Source organism: Cricetulus griseus (genome assembly GCF_003668045.3).
Source record: "Cricetulus griseus strain 17A/GY chromosome 1 unlocalized genomic scaffold, alternate assembly CriGri-PICRH-1.0 chr1_1, whole genome shotgun sequence".
Lineage (NCBI taxonomy): Eukaryota > Metazoa > Chordata > Mammalia > Rodentia > Cricetidae > Cricetulus > Cricetulus griseus.
Window position 1 is genome coordinate 99127962 of NW_023276807.1, and position 16562 is coordinate 99144523.

A 16562-nucleotide genomic window follows, 5' to 3' on the forward strand; every position below is an offset into this window, starting at 1 on the left:
ATTTAGAAAGCTTTAGAATACTAGTCTAATCATGTTAGCTACATGAGAGCATTAGGGAGCAAAAGGCCATAGAAATCCAAAGTGAAAAGGGGAAGAAGAGCCTCCTTGAATGGCAGCTCAAATGCACATTCATTTTCTAACTCCCAGTCTGTTGTGAGTTCCCTGGTACCCATTAACCTGCAGCAGAGACACATGAGCTCTGCTATTTCTGTGGCCTCCGTTAGGCTTGCTCACCAAGCTCTGTTCTCAATGTCTGCATCATACCACTCTCTTCAGCATAGTGGTGTCAGGTTCTAGCACTCCTCCTTCATGGAGACTTTGCTGAGCTCCTCCCCTGGTGGCTAGCGGAGATTCCAAGTTTTTAATTCTCAGTTCCATCTGGGTTAATGTCACAATTTCATTAGTGTCTCTTAAGTCCTTAGTGTTGTTTTGATCTCTTGTTTGGGTCTAAAGCAAAAAGTACAAAATTTCAAAATAATTAATCTTCGAACAGTTACTTTACTCTTGTTCCCTTTAGTTAAGAATGATCAACTCACAAGCAGTTGTAAGTATGTTAAATAAGATGCTGGGATTTAAAATTTTTATTACTAATGTCAACTGTATTACATTTAAAACATAAAGCCAGGCATGGTGACACACAGGAGGCAGAGGCAGGTAGATTTCCGAATCTGAGATCAGTCTGGTCTATATAATGAACCCGTCTCAAATGAAATGAAACCAAACCAACAGAAACCTGATGAAAGTTTAAAACATAAAATCAGTATACTCTTTTCCTTTGAAAAGCGATAGAATTGAGCCTGGGCTGTGTGTTTGCTAATTCTGCTCTGAGTCACCCTCATGCTAACCACGATGTAGTTTCACAAGACACAGAACAAAAGAATCAGCTCAAAAACATTTAAAAAACGTTACTGTGGCCGGGTGGTGGTGGCGCATGCCTTTAATCCCAGCACTCGGGAGGCAGAGGCAGGTGGATCTCTGTGAGTTCGAGACCAGCCAGGTCTATAAGAGCTAGTTCCAAGTCAGCCTCCAAAGCCACAGAGAAACCCTGTCTCGAAAAAACAAAACAAAACAAAAAAACAAAACCAAACAAAACAAAAATGTAACTGTGGCTGGGCGTTGGTGGCTTATGCCTTTAATCCCAGCACCCGGGAGGCAGAGGTAGGCAGATCTCTGTGAGTTCGAGGCCAGCCTGGTCTACAGAGTGAGTTCCAGGACAGGTTCCAAAGCCTCAGAGAAACCCTGTCTCAAAAAACCAAGGTGGAAAAAAAAAAAACTGTGACTGAAGGAAATATTTAACAGTATGTTTTAACTTTCACATAGAAAATTTTATTATCTTCTCAGTTGTCTTAAAATGTAAATGATTGTCTAAAATCTTGTGGAGGATCAATACTTTTTTGTCAATTTGTTACTAACCTATACATATCTGAGAAGAAGGAACCTCCCTGGAGGCATTACCTCCATCAGACTGGCCTGTGGGCAAGAATATATGGCATCTCCTTGATTAGTGATTGATGTGGGAAGGCCCAGCCCAGCCCACTGTGGGCAGTGCCATGGAGACCCAGCCAGTAAGTGGTGTTCCTCCACCGAGTCATCAGTTCCTGCCCTGCTTGATTTCAGTTCCTGCACTGGCTTCTCTCAGCAATGATCTGTGAGCAGGACATGTAAAAACCTATTATAACACTTTACTCCTGCCTTAAGGTTGCTATTGCTGTAATGAAACACCATGACCAAAAGCAAGTTGTGGAGGAAAGGGTTTATTTGGTTTACACTTCCAAGTCCCTCATGGAAGAAAGTCAGGGCAGGAACTCAAGCAGAGCCAGAATCTGGAGGCAGGAGCTGATGCAGTGGCCATGGAGGGGTGCTGTTTATCTTGGTCCTCATGGCTTGCTCACCTTTTTTTTTTTTTTTTCTTTTCCTAAGACAAGGTTTTCTGGCTGTCCTGGAATGTGCTCTGTAGACCAGACTGATCTCTAACTCACAGAGATCTGCCTGTCTCTGCCTCCCAAGTGCTGGGATTAAAGTCGTGCAACACACAGTTTAGCTGGAGGCATTTTCTTAATTGAAGTTCCCTCCTCTTAGATTACTTTAGCTTATGTCAAGTTAACATAAAAGTAGCCAGTACACCTCTCCTAGTTGTTATTAGTGTTTTTTTTTTTAACAGCAATAGAAACCAGAACAATGACATACATTGAAAACTTTAAAATGAGATGTATGCCATTCAGAAGTCTACAAAGTCAACCGCTATGAGAAGAGGAAACGCAAGGGATAGAATCCACATTACTACTGTGCTGAAATGAATTCAGACTTGTTGCAGATTAATTAAAAAGGGAAAAAGCTTTCTGCAAGCTGCCTGCTTTCCTCAGGCTCTGCGGGCTCTGCTGCTCTCACACTACCTACCTCGTGCTCTTGCATCCACCTTCTTCAGCAGAGAACTTCTAAGCGCTGAGGTCCTTGAGTAGGCATCCACGCTTCTTTTGTTCTGTTTTTATTGCTATTAGCTCTTGCTCCATAAACTGAAGTTTTACAGCCATGTGTAGATATTTGTAATATGTAGTTTCCCAATTTTCTTTCAGCTTGTATAACTGTATGAATAAAAAATATGGTTTCATGGTGAAGGATAAAAACCGAAGCTAGGTTAGCATAAAGCCAGTAGACAACTGATGCCAGTTCAGCTATAATAAGTTAAAGTTACACTCTGTAGCAGACTATTAGAATGTACTCCATTGGATTATCCAGAAAATAAGCAAAATTAAACACAGCAGGAATGACAGAAATATGTTCTTTACATACATCTTTGTCACTTATGCCTCAACCACAGCTGTCATTTTCCATGCCTAATTTATTCTTTCATTAATAACATGACAATAAGTCACATGCCAACGGAAGTCTCTGGCCCTTTCCTCCTGAATACTCAGTGCCTCTAAGTTTCTTTCTTTTTCTTTCTTTCTTTTTAAACAAATATGTTCTGATTTAAGAGCATTGCCTTGTAAACTTTGGACTCATTCCATAAAATACAGGAACACATTAAACAAAAGTATTGACAAAATTTAGTTGGATGAATTAGGATGACTTCCCTTTAGTTCTTTGGTGGTGGATTCAAAACATGGCTCCATTCTCCCATAAGACCCATCTCCTGAGTGTGAGCTTGTTTTGGTAACTAGTTTCTAGTATGGGTTTTTTGTTTTGTTTTGTTAAGACAGGGTCTCACTATGTATCCCTCACTAACCTGGAACTCTCTGTGTAGACCCAACTGGCCTCAAACTCACAGAGATCCATTTGCTTTTGCCTTCAAATGCTGGGATTTACACAATCTGATATAAGGCCCGGCAGTAGTGGCACACGCCTTTAATTCCAGCACTTAGGAGGCAGAGGCAGGTGGATCTCTGTGAGTTCAAGAACAGTTGGTCTACAAGAGCTAGTTCCAGGACAGCCTTCAAAGCCCAGAGAAACCCTGTCTCAAAAAACCAACAAAACAAAACAAAAAACAAAACAAAACACTTAGTCTGATATAGCTTGCTCCTGGATGTCTCTAGGGAAGCAATACTTAGTAAGTTATTGCTATGATCACAATTTCATTGCTGTGTTCCTTGGTTACTACAGATATTTAGGGGCTGGACATGAATTTCTTCTAATGGGCTGACCAATTACCCTGTGAATCTTGGGTTGGGCTGTGTGACTCTAGTGGTTTAGGTGCAAGACGTGAATGTAAGGGACTGTGGTGTTCGAGAATCAAGTTTGTGCTGTGAACATCAACTTTGGTTCTAGCACAAAGTTAGATGCCAGGTGTTGTATCTGCTTCCTCCAAGCTGGGAGAGGGAGCTCTCCTGCAGAGCTGCCTTTAACTGTGAGGAGAACTCCTGGGGTGCAGCTTCCATGAGTCATCACTCAGGCTGAGACGGTCTTTTGGGTGACACAGCTGCCGGTGAGTCACCCATGCTCCTATCAGTTACCACAACAAACTCATTAGGCTTGGATGAATTCATTTCTTTATATTTTTTGTTTTTTGAGATAGGGTATTTCTATTACAGAGCTGTGGCTGTCCAGGAACTCACTATGTACCTGGCTGGCCTCAAACAGAGGACCACCTGCCTCTGCTTCCTGACCTATGGGCTTAAAGGTGTGTACCACCCTGCCCAGCTTGGATTTGGTGTTTTTTGTTTTTGTTTGTTTGTTTGTTTGTTTGTGTTTTTGGTCTGTCATCATACCCCATTCCTCCCCCTCCCCGAGAAAACTCACACAACACTACATCAAAAGGGAATCTGTAAGATGACCATTGATCTAATTCCCAACAAAATAAGCTGATGTCATGTTGGTAAAAACACTGATGTGAACTAAAATGAAATGAGAAAACTTAAATGCTGTCAGCAGTGAACTGGGTCAACAGATTCTGTGACCATGAAATGAGAACAAAGAGGAAGTACTAGGTGAGAGCCTGAATGTTTCAGTAGAGAAGAGAGAAAGAACCAGCTATCATTGAAGGCCAGATCTTACTATGTTAGGGACTCAGCAGGCATAAACTGGCCACATTAGCCCTAACTGGATGAAGAGCTTCCCACCCCATGAGGGGCTTTCTGAGAGCAAGGGGATCTAACCCTTCCTCAGCTGCATGCAGGGGAGCCAAGCCCTCCTCAGCTGCATGCAGGGATCTAACTCCTCCTCAGCTGTATGCAGGGGATCTAACCCCTCCTCAGCTGCATGTAGGGGAGCCAAGCCTGATGGGGAATGTACTGTGTATGTTCATCTTATTGATTTTTGAATAAATTATTGTTTGGCCACTGAGGAAGCAAGTTAGGTGGGACTAGGAATCAAAGAGGATTCTGGGAAATGTAGTAAAGAAGTGGTGATCTAGGCAGGAAGTGACATAGCAGGGAGACTCATATTTAAGGAAGGACAAGCAGGAAGTGGTCCCTTTTTTCCCTCTGCTCTTCCTTCAGAATCGCCATGTGATCCTCCGGCAAGGGAGGATGACATTGGAAGGCGTCTGATAAGATAAGTCTTATAAAAATATATATATTTATGATAATTAAGACTGAGCTAACAGATGAGAATCCTAGTCATTGGCCAAGCAGCATTTGTAACTAATATAAGTCTCTGTGTACTATTTGGGGCCCTAACTCGGGCGGGCGGCTGGCATAAAGCATACACGTGGTGGCGGGGCTCAGTGGCTTTTGGCGGTAAGATTTATTGTAACACAAGCCCTCCTTAGCTGCATGCAGGCCCAGGCTTTTGACAGTCAGAGCCCCAAGCAGGATCAGGTCAGAAAAGTAACAGGTGATACCATAGCAACTGGAGCTGCTGATAGCTTTTTGACAGCTCTTCCTTGATTGGCCCTATTTATAATCTTATTTGCATGCCAATCAGGGTCCAGGGCCCCAAATTTCTGATGTTCTGGGGCTACAAGAACAGAAGGCTTGAGAGTACTATAGTGGAGGAAGAGGACTGGCTCGCATGGCCGAACTTCTGCTTCCGGCTCCTCTCTTGACTGAAGCCTCATGGATGTACATGTGCCCCTGCCGCTCTGGTGTGTTGACTACAGGCTTGCTCTGAAAGACACTGATCCTGACTGGCACCTAAGACCTTTCAGAGCAGTGTCAGCAATCAAAATTCAAAGTGGGAACAACCCAGAGGTCCATTGATCGGTGAGCATATAAACAAAATGTACGACTTACCCATGTGACAGGACACTAATCAGCAATTAAATGGAAATGAAATACATACAGGTGTTTGAACAGGCTGAACAATAAAAGAATGCTCAATAAAAGGAACCAGACACAAAGGCAGTTAGAATGCAGACTGTGTCTCTCCACAAAACTGTTCAGATAGATGAACTTGACAGCAATTACGTATACTGGGTTCCTTAAGTCTCAGCATGACAGATCAATTGCTAAGAGGTTTAGAACATATTTGGATAGTAAAAAATAGTAAAAAATTGAGATGATATTTGTGTATCTGTAAATATATACCATGCTACTAAATTGTAATGTATACTTCAACTGACTGGCTTTCACAGCCTGTCAATTGTAGCCCAATAATGCTGCTAGCAACTAGAACCGACAAGGTACTTATAATTTTGACATTGTAATGGTGGACTGTTTGTTGTTAAGTCATCTGCCAGCATTAAGAGAAGCTGGAGAGATGGCTCAATGGTCAAGAGTCCTTGACGCTCTTCCAGGGGACCTGAGTTTGGTGCCAACTATCCACAGGGTGGCTCACAACCATCTGTAACTCCAGTTCTGGGAGATACAATGCCCTCTGATGACCTCTGAGGGCACTAGGAATGCACATGGCATATAGCTAGGCAGGCAAAGCACTCATACATTATAGAATAAAATAAATAAATAAGATAAAGAAATAAAGAGAATCAGCACAACTCACCTTTAATAGAAAAAAATATATATTTTCATTGATTTCAGTGAAGTTGTTGTTTTAAATCTTTGTTTTACTGGCCAAAGAACATATAGCTATATTTACCCAAATCAAGAGATATTGAATCTTACAGATTATTGAAATTACCTCATGCCTTAGTGTATTAATTGGAATATGCATATCAAATTGGCTGGATTTTAAATCACTAGGACCACTAAGCTCTCTGCTTTCAAGCTTATTTAACTTCTTTTTTGTCTCCTCAAAGAACTTCTTAAATCTGTAAAAATGTATAGAATTGGCATGTTTTCAGCATCAATATTTAATAATTTAAGCAGACAATATGCAATATCATAAAAAGGAACAAAACTGTAAGTCACGAATCTCTCATTTGTCTCAACTTAAAATGAATTGAAAATATTCTAATGAAATTCTAATCTTTAAGTAATTTTTTTGTATGTGTTTTGCCTACACATATGTATGTGCATCACAAGCATGTCTCATGTTCATGGGAGCCAAAAGAGTGTGTCAAGTCTCCAGGTCTGGAGTTACAGAACTGGTCATGAGTTGCCATGTGGGTACTAGGAATTGAACCTGGGTCCTCTGGAAAAGCAGCAAGTGCTCTTAACTGCCGAGCCATCTCTCCCAGCCTGAAATTATAATCTTAATTTTTTATTTTTTGAAATTAAAATACTTATATAATTTTCTCCCTTTCCTTTCCTCCCTCCAACCTTTCCTAGGTATCGCTCTTTTTCTTTTTCTAATTCCTGGCCTCTATTTCTTTAATTGTTGTTACATATATTTAGTTCTAAATATATACAGACAACTTACTCAGCTCAACCCATGAAATGTTACTTGTATGTATACAATTTCGGGGCTGACCACTTGATATTGAATAACTAACTGGAGGGCTCTTTTGTGGGGAAGACTGTTTTTTCCACTCGCAGCATTCCTTAGCTGCCTGCAGTTCTTTGTCTGGAGTTGAGCCCCATGAGAGCCCCCCTTCCATGTTAGCGTGTCTATTGATGTCATCCTTGTCCAAGTCATGTTGATGAGATTTCACGGTTGTAGCTTCTTGACATTTCTATGAGACACACTCTCTCAGCAAGCTCCATGTTCCTTTGTCTCTTACAGCCTTCCCACTCTTCTTCTGCCCTGACACCTGAGCCTGATGAGGGGGAGCTGTGTTAAGATGTATCAGCTGGAACAGGGCACCGCACAATCACTTGTTCTTTCCATTGTGATCAGTTGTGTGTTTAAGGAGAGATATTTAGGATATAGTTAGAAATTGCACTGGTTTAGTAAAGTAGTGGTTGTAGGTGTTTCTCCAAGATCCATGGCTTCACTGGCCTTGTGTTACTGTCTAAGTTCCTGTACCAGGAGTGATTCCACTTTTGTTGAGTGGGCCTTAGGTATGCATATCACTGTTGCACCCTTATGGGTATTGTGTCATGCTGGTTGTTGTTGTAGTCTATAGGCATCATAATTAGGCAGGATTATTGTTGTTTCCCCCACCTGGAAATCTTGCATAGCACCTTCTGATAAAGCTAGGGAGGAGGCATTCAGGTCAGTTCCAGCTCAGGAGCCCCTGGACCGTTTTCCACAATAGGAACTTACTTTCAACCTCTGGGAAATAGTCAAGGATAACAGCAATAGCCTATACTGTTTTTGGAGTCTCTTGGATAACTCTGACTAACAACTCAAAAACTGGCTTCCCATGTCTGGTGTTGGGGTTTTTGTTAGATAGTCTATGGCTCTTGTGCAAATTATAAACTTAACAAATAATTTGAGGAAAAAATTTTATGACATTTATATCACATGAGGAATAAGTATTAGAAGCACCTTCAGATGCTTTGTAACTATTATTATCCATTTTAGCATGAAACACAAATTATTAAAGATAATCTGGCCAGGCAATGGTGGCGCATGCCTTTAATCCCAGCACTCAGGAGGCAGAGGCAGGCGGATCTCTGTGAATTCCAGGTCAGCCTGGTCTCCAGAGAGAGTTCCAGGACAGGCTCCAAAGCAATGCAGAGAAACCCTGTCTCAACACTCCCCCCCAAAAATGATAATCTGCAACCCAGAGATTAGTAACTGGGGCGAAGTAGAAAACATACTTATATGTGAATGTCACTGAAAGATGCAACTACTTGTTGGTAGTTGTTTACCCTGAAGCCAACACCCTCTTCTGGTGGGCACCAGGCAGGCATGTGGTACACAAACACTCACACACATAAAATAAATTACAATGAAGTTATACAACACCAGTGGTCACCCCTAAAACACATGCACAGGAGCAGTATCAAGTGAATTCAGTAGACTGTATTTATACATTTATATACACACACACACACACACACACACATATATATATATATATGTAATAGTGAAAATCAAAGGAAAAGAGGCCGTATTTTTGAGAGGGAGTTGAGGGACATGAGAGGAGTCAGAGGGAGGGAAATAGAGTAGATATGGCACTCATATATAAAATCCTCAAAAATATGAAATAACATTGTGATGAGGCTAATTAATGATTGAAAAGATTTAAAATATTAAAATCTTACCCAGCTAGCTCTATCATCAAGTCCTCATTTTTATCCATCTGTTTTTCCAAAGTACATTCTAGAGATTGTGCTTGCTGAATGAGTTCCTCCATTCCATCTCCAAGCTTTAAATAATTTTAAAAATATTTAAAAGTATCAGGAGCCTTGTTCTTCTCTTAGAAAATCATTTCTTATGAGCTTATGAGTAATATGCATTTATACAAGTTTGTAGCATTCCATTTAGGATCAGATTAAAAAATAACTCCTTAAAACCAACTCTCATTTATTTATATATTTATCATTAAGTTTTGAAGAAATTTATTTTGTGCCCCCCCCATGTGTGTGTGCATGTGTATGTATACATGCCATGCATGTGTGCAGATGCCCGCAGAGGCCAAAGAGGTGTGTCACATGTAATGGAGCTTGAGTTGTAAGCCACTAGAGTGGGTGCTGGGAAGTGAACTTGGATCCTCTGGAAGAGTAGCCAGGGCTCTTAACCGATGAGCCATCTCTCAGGTCCCCCTCATCATTAATTTTTATAGAATTTACATTTTTATTTTTTTTAAAAAAAGATTTTATTTATTTACTATGTATACAACATTCTGCTTCCATGTATATCTCCACACCAGAAGAGGGCACCAGATCTCATTATGGATGATTGTGAGCTACCATGTGGTTGCTGGGAATTGAACTCAGGACCTCTGGAAGAGCAGCCGGTGTTCTTAACCTCTGAGTTATCTCTCCAGCCCCTTAGAATTTACATTCCTTTAATTTGTTAAGTCATTCTCATCTGACTTTAGGATGAGAAAAAAATATTCTCTGTAAGAATTCTTTGGGGAGTTTGGAATTTTCTTCTCTACTTATTATCTTTCTTTAAGGAGAGTCTTCATGCTAACACCACAAAGCATCATCTCTGCCTGATTCTTCTGGATCCCCTTCCATCTGATTAAGCCCTCCCAGTGGGCTCTGATATCCTTAATACACAGTCCATCTAAAAATCTCTTTTCATCACCTATCACCTTTTATTAACTTAAAATCTGATGTTAAAATGATTTATTTTACCTTACGTGCATGTGTGAGAACCTGCATGTATGTATGTGTACCTACCTGGCATACATGGAGGCCAGAGAGGGCACCAGTCTCCCTGGAACTGGAGTTACAGATGGCTATGAGCCACCATGTGAGTGCTGGGAATGGAACCTGGGTCCTTTGCCAGAGAAATGCATATTGAGCCATCTCTCCAACTTTTTAAAATGTAGGATTTAATCCTACAAATTCATTAACAAAATACAGGGTGACAAGGACATTTTGGAGTCCTCATCATGTTTTATGTCTCATGAGCAGATTCTAGAGATGCCCACACTTCTCCACAGTCAGCTTGAGCCCTACTTCATTCCTAAATGCAGAAGCCCTGCTATTTCTTTTCTAAGTCACCCATTTCTTACTGAGTTCCTCTAGGCTTCTTTAGATCATCTAATCCACAGTTCCAGTCTCAGCCTATTATTGAGGTCATCCTTTCATTTATATCTTCCTTATACCTCAGTCTTCATGGATTACCACCCATCAATCATTACTGCATGGATTCCATTGGAGACGCTAATGGTGTGTATTTCCTATTGATTTTGATTGGTGCTACTTTGAAAGTTACATTTTCACCGGGCATTGGTGGCGCACGCCATTAATCCCAGCACTCTGGAGGCAGAGGCAGGAGGATCACTGTGAGTTCGAGGCCAGCCTGGTCTCCAGAGTGAGTGCCAGGATAGGCTCCAAAGCTTCACAGAGAAACTCTGTCTTGAAAAACAAGAACAAAACAAAACAAAACAAAAACAAACAAAAAGAAAGTCACATTTTCGAACTTTGGCAATTTGGAGCTGTTGTCCAGAAACTTTGTCTTGTTTCTCTTTTTAAACAGTAGACTTTTTTCATCCAGGTATCATCAGTCCTTTCTTGTTTTCCTTTGCTACACTGACAACTTTGTTCTAAACATTGTTCTAAAATTCCCTTTCAAATGGAAACTCAACTATATTGATGGAAGCTTGGGTGAGCTAGAGCTCCATTTTCTACCCACCCCAGATGCTTTGCACAAAATTGTAAAATTGTACATGTAAAATATCTCAGCTCTGGTGATCTCTGATATATTCAGGACATTCTGGAGAAGTTAGTGGCTACTGATGGAGCTGGGGAATAAAAAAAAACTCTTATTTTTTTGAGTCAGAGGAGACCTCAAAGTGGCTATTATTTCTATGCCTTATTCCTTATCCATCTTTTGGGAATATATAAAATATGCCTCTTTTTTTTTAAAGATTTATTTTATGTGCACAATTTTTTTTTTTTTTCGAGACAGGGTTTCTCTGTAGCTTTGGAGGCTGTCCTGGAACTAGCTCTTATAGACCAGGCTGGTCTTGAACTCTCAGAGATCCGCCTGTCTCTGCCTCCCGAGTGCTGGGATTAAAGGCGTATGCCACCAACGCCCAGCTAACGCACAAATGTTTTGCCTGCACTCATATATGTGTACTCTGTGTATGCCTTGTGTCCATGGAGGCCAGGAGGGCATCAGATACCCTGCAACTGGATTTACAGGTAGTTTTGAGCCATCAAGTATGTTGGAACCTTAGCATTACGCTGACCCCGCCCCCTGACAATGGGCGGGACATGCACACTGCTGTGGCCACATCATGGCTACATCATGGCCTTGTTAGGACTCAGTATGCATGTGCAAGCTTCCCCTTTTAAGCCAGTGCCCCTCACCCCTTCCTCCCTTTTTCTCTGCTCCTGTTTGGCCAACACCTAACCCCCCTTATTCCCTTCCTCCAATAAACTCCACGTGGGTGTGTTGAGTTCATGTTTCATTGCCTGTCGCTGCAGCAAAAGAACAACATTTTGTGCTGTGAAACTTGCACATACTCTCTCCATAATCTCTCCTGCCGCCTGCTGGCGGGCAGCCCGAGATACTCGGGGATCCTGATCCCAAACTGACAGCCCACTTTTCATCTACCTGTTCTCTGGGACCACCATTCAACAGTGCCTATGATTCGTTAAGGTACCTCTTCTCCCGGTCAGCATAAACATTTCCCTGAACCCGGAGGATTCACCGTTGATCGTCCAGCACCCTTCTGGTGTTCTTGAAAGCAGGGGAGCCTCCCCAGCCACAGTCTTTAGTGCCGCGGCTGATCCCTCTCGCTGACTATCACCTCTGCTACATTTCCCACACGTGAGGTCTAGCACCGCCCTCGCTGAGCCGTACATTCGACTTTTTGCTTTCTGCCTCCGGCTGTTACTGCCTTTTGGACTTCTGAGTCCTATTGGGCCTCCCCCTTGGCCTCCCTCTCAGACTGACGAACTCCAAGAGCAACTTTTACCATTTTTTGCTTCACCCACGGGAAATAAACCAACGAAAGACATAAGCCCATCCACTCCACTGGGATGTCTGCTAGAAAATTTAAAACCCCTTCACTTCATGCCATTTGTTAAGGCACCCAGACTCATTCACCTCTGTGCTAAGAATTGGCCTAGAAATCCCTAGATAATAAGTCACATTGGCCATCTAATGGCTCTCTAGATCTGACATTTTATGGGACCTTTCCAATTACTGCCAGTGACAGGTAGATGGAAGGAGCTACCATACATCCAAGCTTTCTTCTACCTCTGCTAAACATTCTCTTTCCTCTTCCTCTTTTCCATCTCATGTCCTTCTAGCCATGAAAGCTGAGCCTGAGGAAACTTCCACTAACTTAGATCTCACTGACGAACCTCTACCATTTCGTCCTCAACATCTGACTACTCCTTCTGCTCCTTCTCCTCCTCTGCCCCCTCCAGCTTCTTCGTCTCTAACACCGGGCTGTTCCAAATGCCCAACTCTTGTGCCTACTTCCACCCCCCCACCCCTGTTACCTGCTACATGCCTACCAAAGCCAACCCAGCTACAGTTCTCCCCTGGCTACACCTGTAACTAACTCCACCGCTTTCATAAAAGAGTTTCAGTATATCACCCAATCTTTTTTTTTTTTTTTTTTTTTTTTTTTTTGAGACAGGATTTCTCTGTATTGCTTTGGAGGTTGTCCTGGAACTCACCCAATCTTATAGACTCAATTTTCATGATACATACATGATTTTAACCAACAACCTACTACCTAAGGAATGCAGACAAGTTTGGGAACAGGCTAGAGCCCATGCAGACAAAGTTCACCAGACATATGCAGCTCACCCTACTGGGTCAGAGGCTGTTCCAGATCAGGAGCCCCACTGGGACTACAATACCCCAGGGGAAATTCTAGCTGGAGATCAGTTTACGACCTGCCTCATGGCTGGTCTCCATGAGGCTGCCCTAAAGCCAGTAAACTATGAAAAGCTTCTAGAGATAGTTCAGGACAAAAAGGAAAATCCCTCCCAGTTCCTGGAATGCCTTATACAGGCCTTCTTACAGTACACTAACCTAGACCCTGAGAACTCAGAGGGGAGCCAACTCCTCATGACATTTATTTTTTTCTCAGAGCTACCCTGATATTAGAGCTAAACTTAAGTGTCTGGAGCTGGGACCCCTAACCTCACAGGCAGAAGTTTTTTTTTTTTTTTTTTTTTTTTTTTAATTGAGACAGGATTTCTCTGTTGCTTTAGAGGCTGTCCTAGAACTAGTGCTTGTAGACCAGACTGGTCTTGAACTCACAGAGATCCGTTTGCCTCCCGAGTGCTGGGATTAAAGGCGTGCGCCAACACCACCCGGCCACAGGCAGAAGTCTTTAGGGTGGCTTTTAAGGTGTATCATGGGAGAGATGACAAAGCCCTTAAACACAAATACCAGATGCTGGCCAAGGCCAACCTACCGGCCTTGGAGTCTGCCCAGAATCCCTTGCCCTCTGGGGCTCGAGGACTGCAGCATCCATGGTTTAAATGTGGTCAGGAGGGGCACTGAGCCCGAGCTTGCCCTAATCCCTGTGCACCACTCAAACCGTGTCCAGGAAGAGGGCTACTGGTCAGTGGACTGTCCCTGTGCCCCTGTGGCAAGAGGACATCAGACACTAACTGCCCTGTAGCCGACTTCCTAGCCCTGGCCATGGATGAGGATGAGTGAAGGGGCCCAGGCTCTCTTGACCTGACCACTGTCATCTCTGACAGGAAGTCCTGGGTAGACATTAAAGTATCAGGGCGGTCCATCTCCTTCCTTTTGGACACTGGTGCCATATACTCAGTCCTGAGGGAGTTTTGGGGACCCACCTCTCCTTCTCGTCTTCCTATTGTTGGGGTAGGGGACAGCCTTAACTACCTCATCAGACTCTACCACTTAATTGCATTTTCAACTATTTGGCCAGGCTCTGGCTTCTGACCTGCTCTCTCTGTCTCTCCCCAAATCTAAACTCACACAATATGTAGATGATATTTTACTTTGCAGCTCGTCCTTAGAAGTTAGCCAGACTGACACCTCTGGTCTTCTAAATTTCCTGTTCAGCAGTGGTTATAGAGTCTCACTGTCCACTCCTCAGGTCACCTACTTGGGACTAACCATTACCCCAACTCTCAAAGCCATTACCTTAGACAGAAAGAACCTAATCAGTCTCTTGCAGTTTCTTCTACTAAAGAGGAGATTTTATTGTTTCTAGCAATAGCTGGCTTCTTATGCTCCTAAATCCCCTCTTACTCTCTCCTTGCTTGTCCCCTATATGAGGCAGCTCTTGGCTCTCCATATGAACCCCCCCCTTAATCCTGTTACTGAGCCCTTTCAGAAACTCAAACAGGCTTTTCTCCAGGCCCCAGCCCTTCATCTTCCAGACTTAACTCGTCCTTTCTCCCTCTATGTACTGGAAAAGGAGGGATTTGCCCTTGGAGATGTAGGTCACCAGCAAGGACCTTCCTTTGCACCTGTAGCATATCTGTGGAAGAAGAGAAACTAGACCTAACTACCCAAGGAAGGGCATCCTGCATATGTGCTTTAGCAGCTGCTGAGCTCCTTATTCGTGAATCAAAGAAACTAAACTTTGGGGCAACCATCACTGTCTTCTCCCACCACAACCTGTCTCCTCTCCTAGCTTACAGAGGCTTACATACTCTACCTCCTTCCCAAGTTCTTTCCCTCCAGGTGGCGCTGGTAGAAGATGCCACTCTTACTTTCCAATCCTGTCCACCCCTCAAAATCTCAAAACTTCTACCTCAACCTAATACTATTTCCCATCTCATTCCTGCATTGAAACCTTAGAGGAACTATTGCCCCATCCTTCACACATACAGGAATGCACACTACCTCCAGCCACCTATACCTGGTACACAGGTGGCAGCTCCTTTTTACATGAGGGAACCCGTAGAGAAAGCTATGGCATAGTGTCAGATACCAGGGTGGTGGAGTTATGGGCACTCCCGGCCCATACTACTAACCAGCAGGCTGAACTAATAGCTCTCACCCGTGCCTTCCAATTAGCACAGGGACAATCCCTAAATGTTTACACAGCATATGCTTTTCATATCCTACTGTCCCATGCTGCTATCTGGAAAGGGCGCGGTTACTTACTACAAAAGGAGGATCCATAACTAACTCAGGTTATATTATGGCCATGCTAAAGGCCTCCCACCTACCCAAAGCTATAGGGATTATTCACTGCTGGTCATCAGATGGACAGCTCCATTATCTCTAAGGGAAACAACCCGACTGATAAAGCAGCTGAGGGTGCAGCCCTCCAGAGACCCAGATCTACCTCACCCACCACAGGGAGTCCATACACTACAACCCACATCCTCACAGCCACCTCCTAACACTCAACAAATTCTGTCCTATCTACACCAGCTCTTCCACCCCAACAGTCAGGCTCTGTCTCATTTTGTCAAGCTCACCTCCAACCCACTCCTGAGGACTTACATTTCTTAAAAGCTATCACTGCCTTTTGTAAAACCTGTCAGATGTCCGACCCTAACTCCAGGTATCATAGCCCCCCTTTTCCCACCCACCACACAGGGGCTCTCTCCCAGGGACTGACTGGCAACTTGACTTTAACCACATGCCCACATTTAGGCGAGTTAAATACCTCCTGGTACTAGTGGATACTTTCTCAGGGTGGGTAAAAGCATTTCCTACTACTAAAAAGAAAGCCCAGACAGTCTCTGACATCCTTCTCAGGGAAATTATTTCCCGGTTTGGAATTCCAGCCTCTCCTCAGTCAAGACAATGGTCCTGAGTTCACCTCTCAGATCTCACAAACCCTGTCTAAAGCTCTCAATATTCCTTGGCATTTTCATATCCATATCACCCCCCTAGTCCTCAGGGAAGGTAGAACGAACTAACTGTTCTTTAAAAAACATTCTTGTTAAAATGTCACATGAACTCACCTTGACTGGGTGAAGCTCTTGCTTCTGGCTCTTTTCAGGCTTAGGGCTCTCCCCAAATGACCCCTTTCCATTTCACCCTTTGAACTCATATAGAGGTGACCAGTTCTAACACCTGACCTCTCATCTGAACTCTCATCTCTCCCTGACCTCCGGCTTACACCCTTGCTTCATCATCTCCGTTCCCTCCTATGGGACTTTACTGACCACTCCCTACCTCAACCATGTACGAAACCTTGCGCATACTCAATTAACACCAGGGACCAGGTCCTTTTTTCTCCTCAAGACCAACACCCCTCACCCTTTCCCCTAAATGGCAGGGCCCCTTCAAGGTAATTCTTGTCACTCCAA

At 43.2% G+C, this 16562-nt stretch overlaps 1 protein-coding gene across 1 annotated transcript in view; it reads right to left on the reverse strand.

The window, feature by feature from the left end:
* Positions 1-2440: 2440 nt before the first annotated feature.
* LOC100768060 (ankyrin repeat domain-containing protein 36A) overlaps positions 2441-16562 on the reverse strand; it is a 236859-nt gene continuing 222737 nt past the window's right edge. The window contains exons 26-27 of the mRNA XM_035452430.1: positions 8928-9031; positions 2441-2582 (exon numbers count right to left, since the gene is read on the reverse strand). Coding sequence (XP_035308321.1) covers positions 2570-2582; positions 8928-9031 — 117 coding nt within the window. The 3' untranslated portion in view covers positions 2441-2569. The remainder of the gene's footprint in view (positions 2583-8927; positions 9032-16562) is intronic.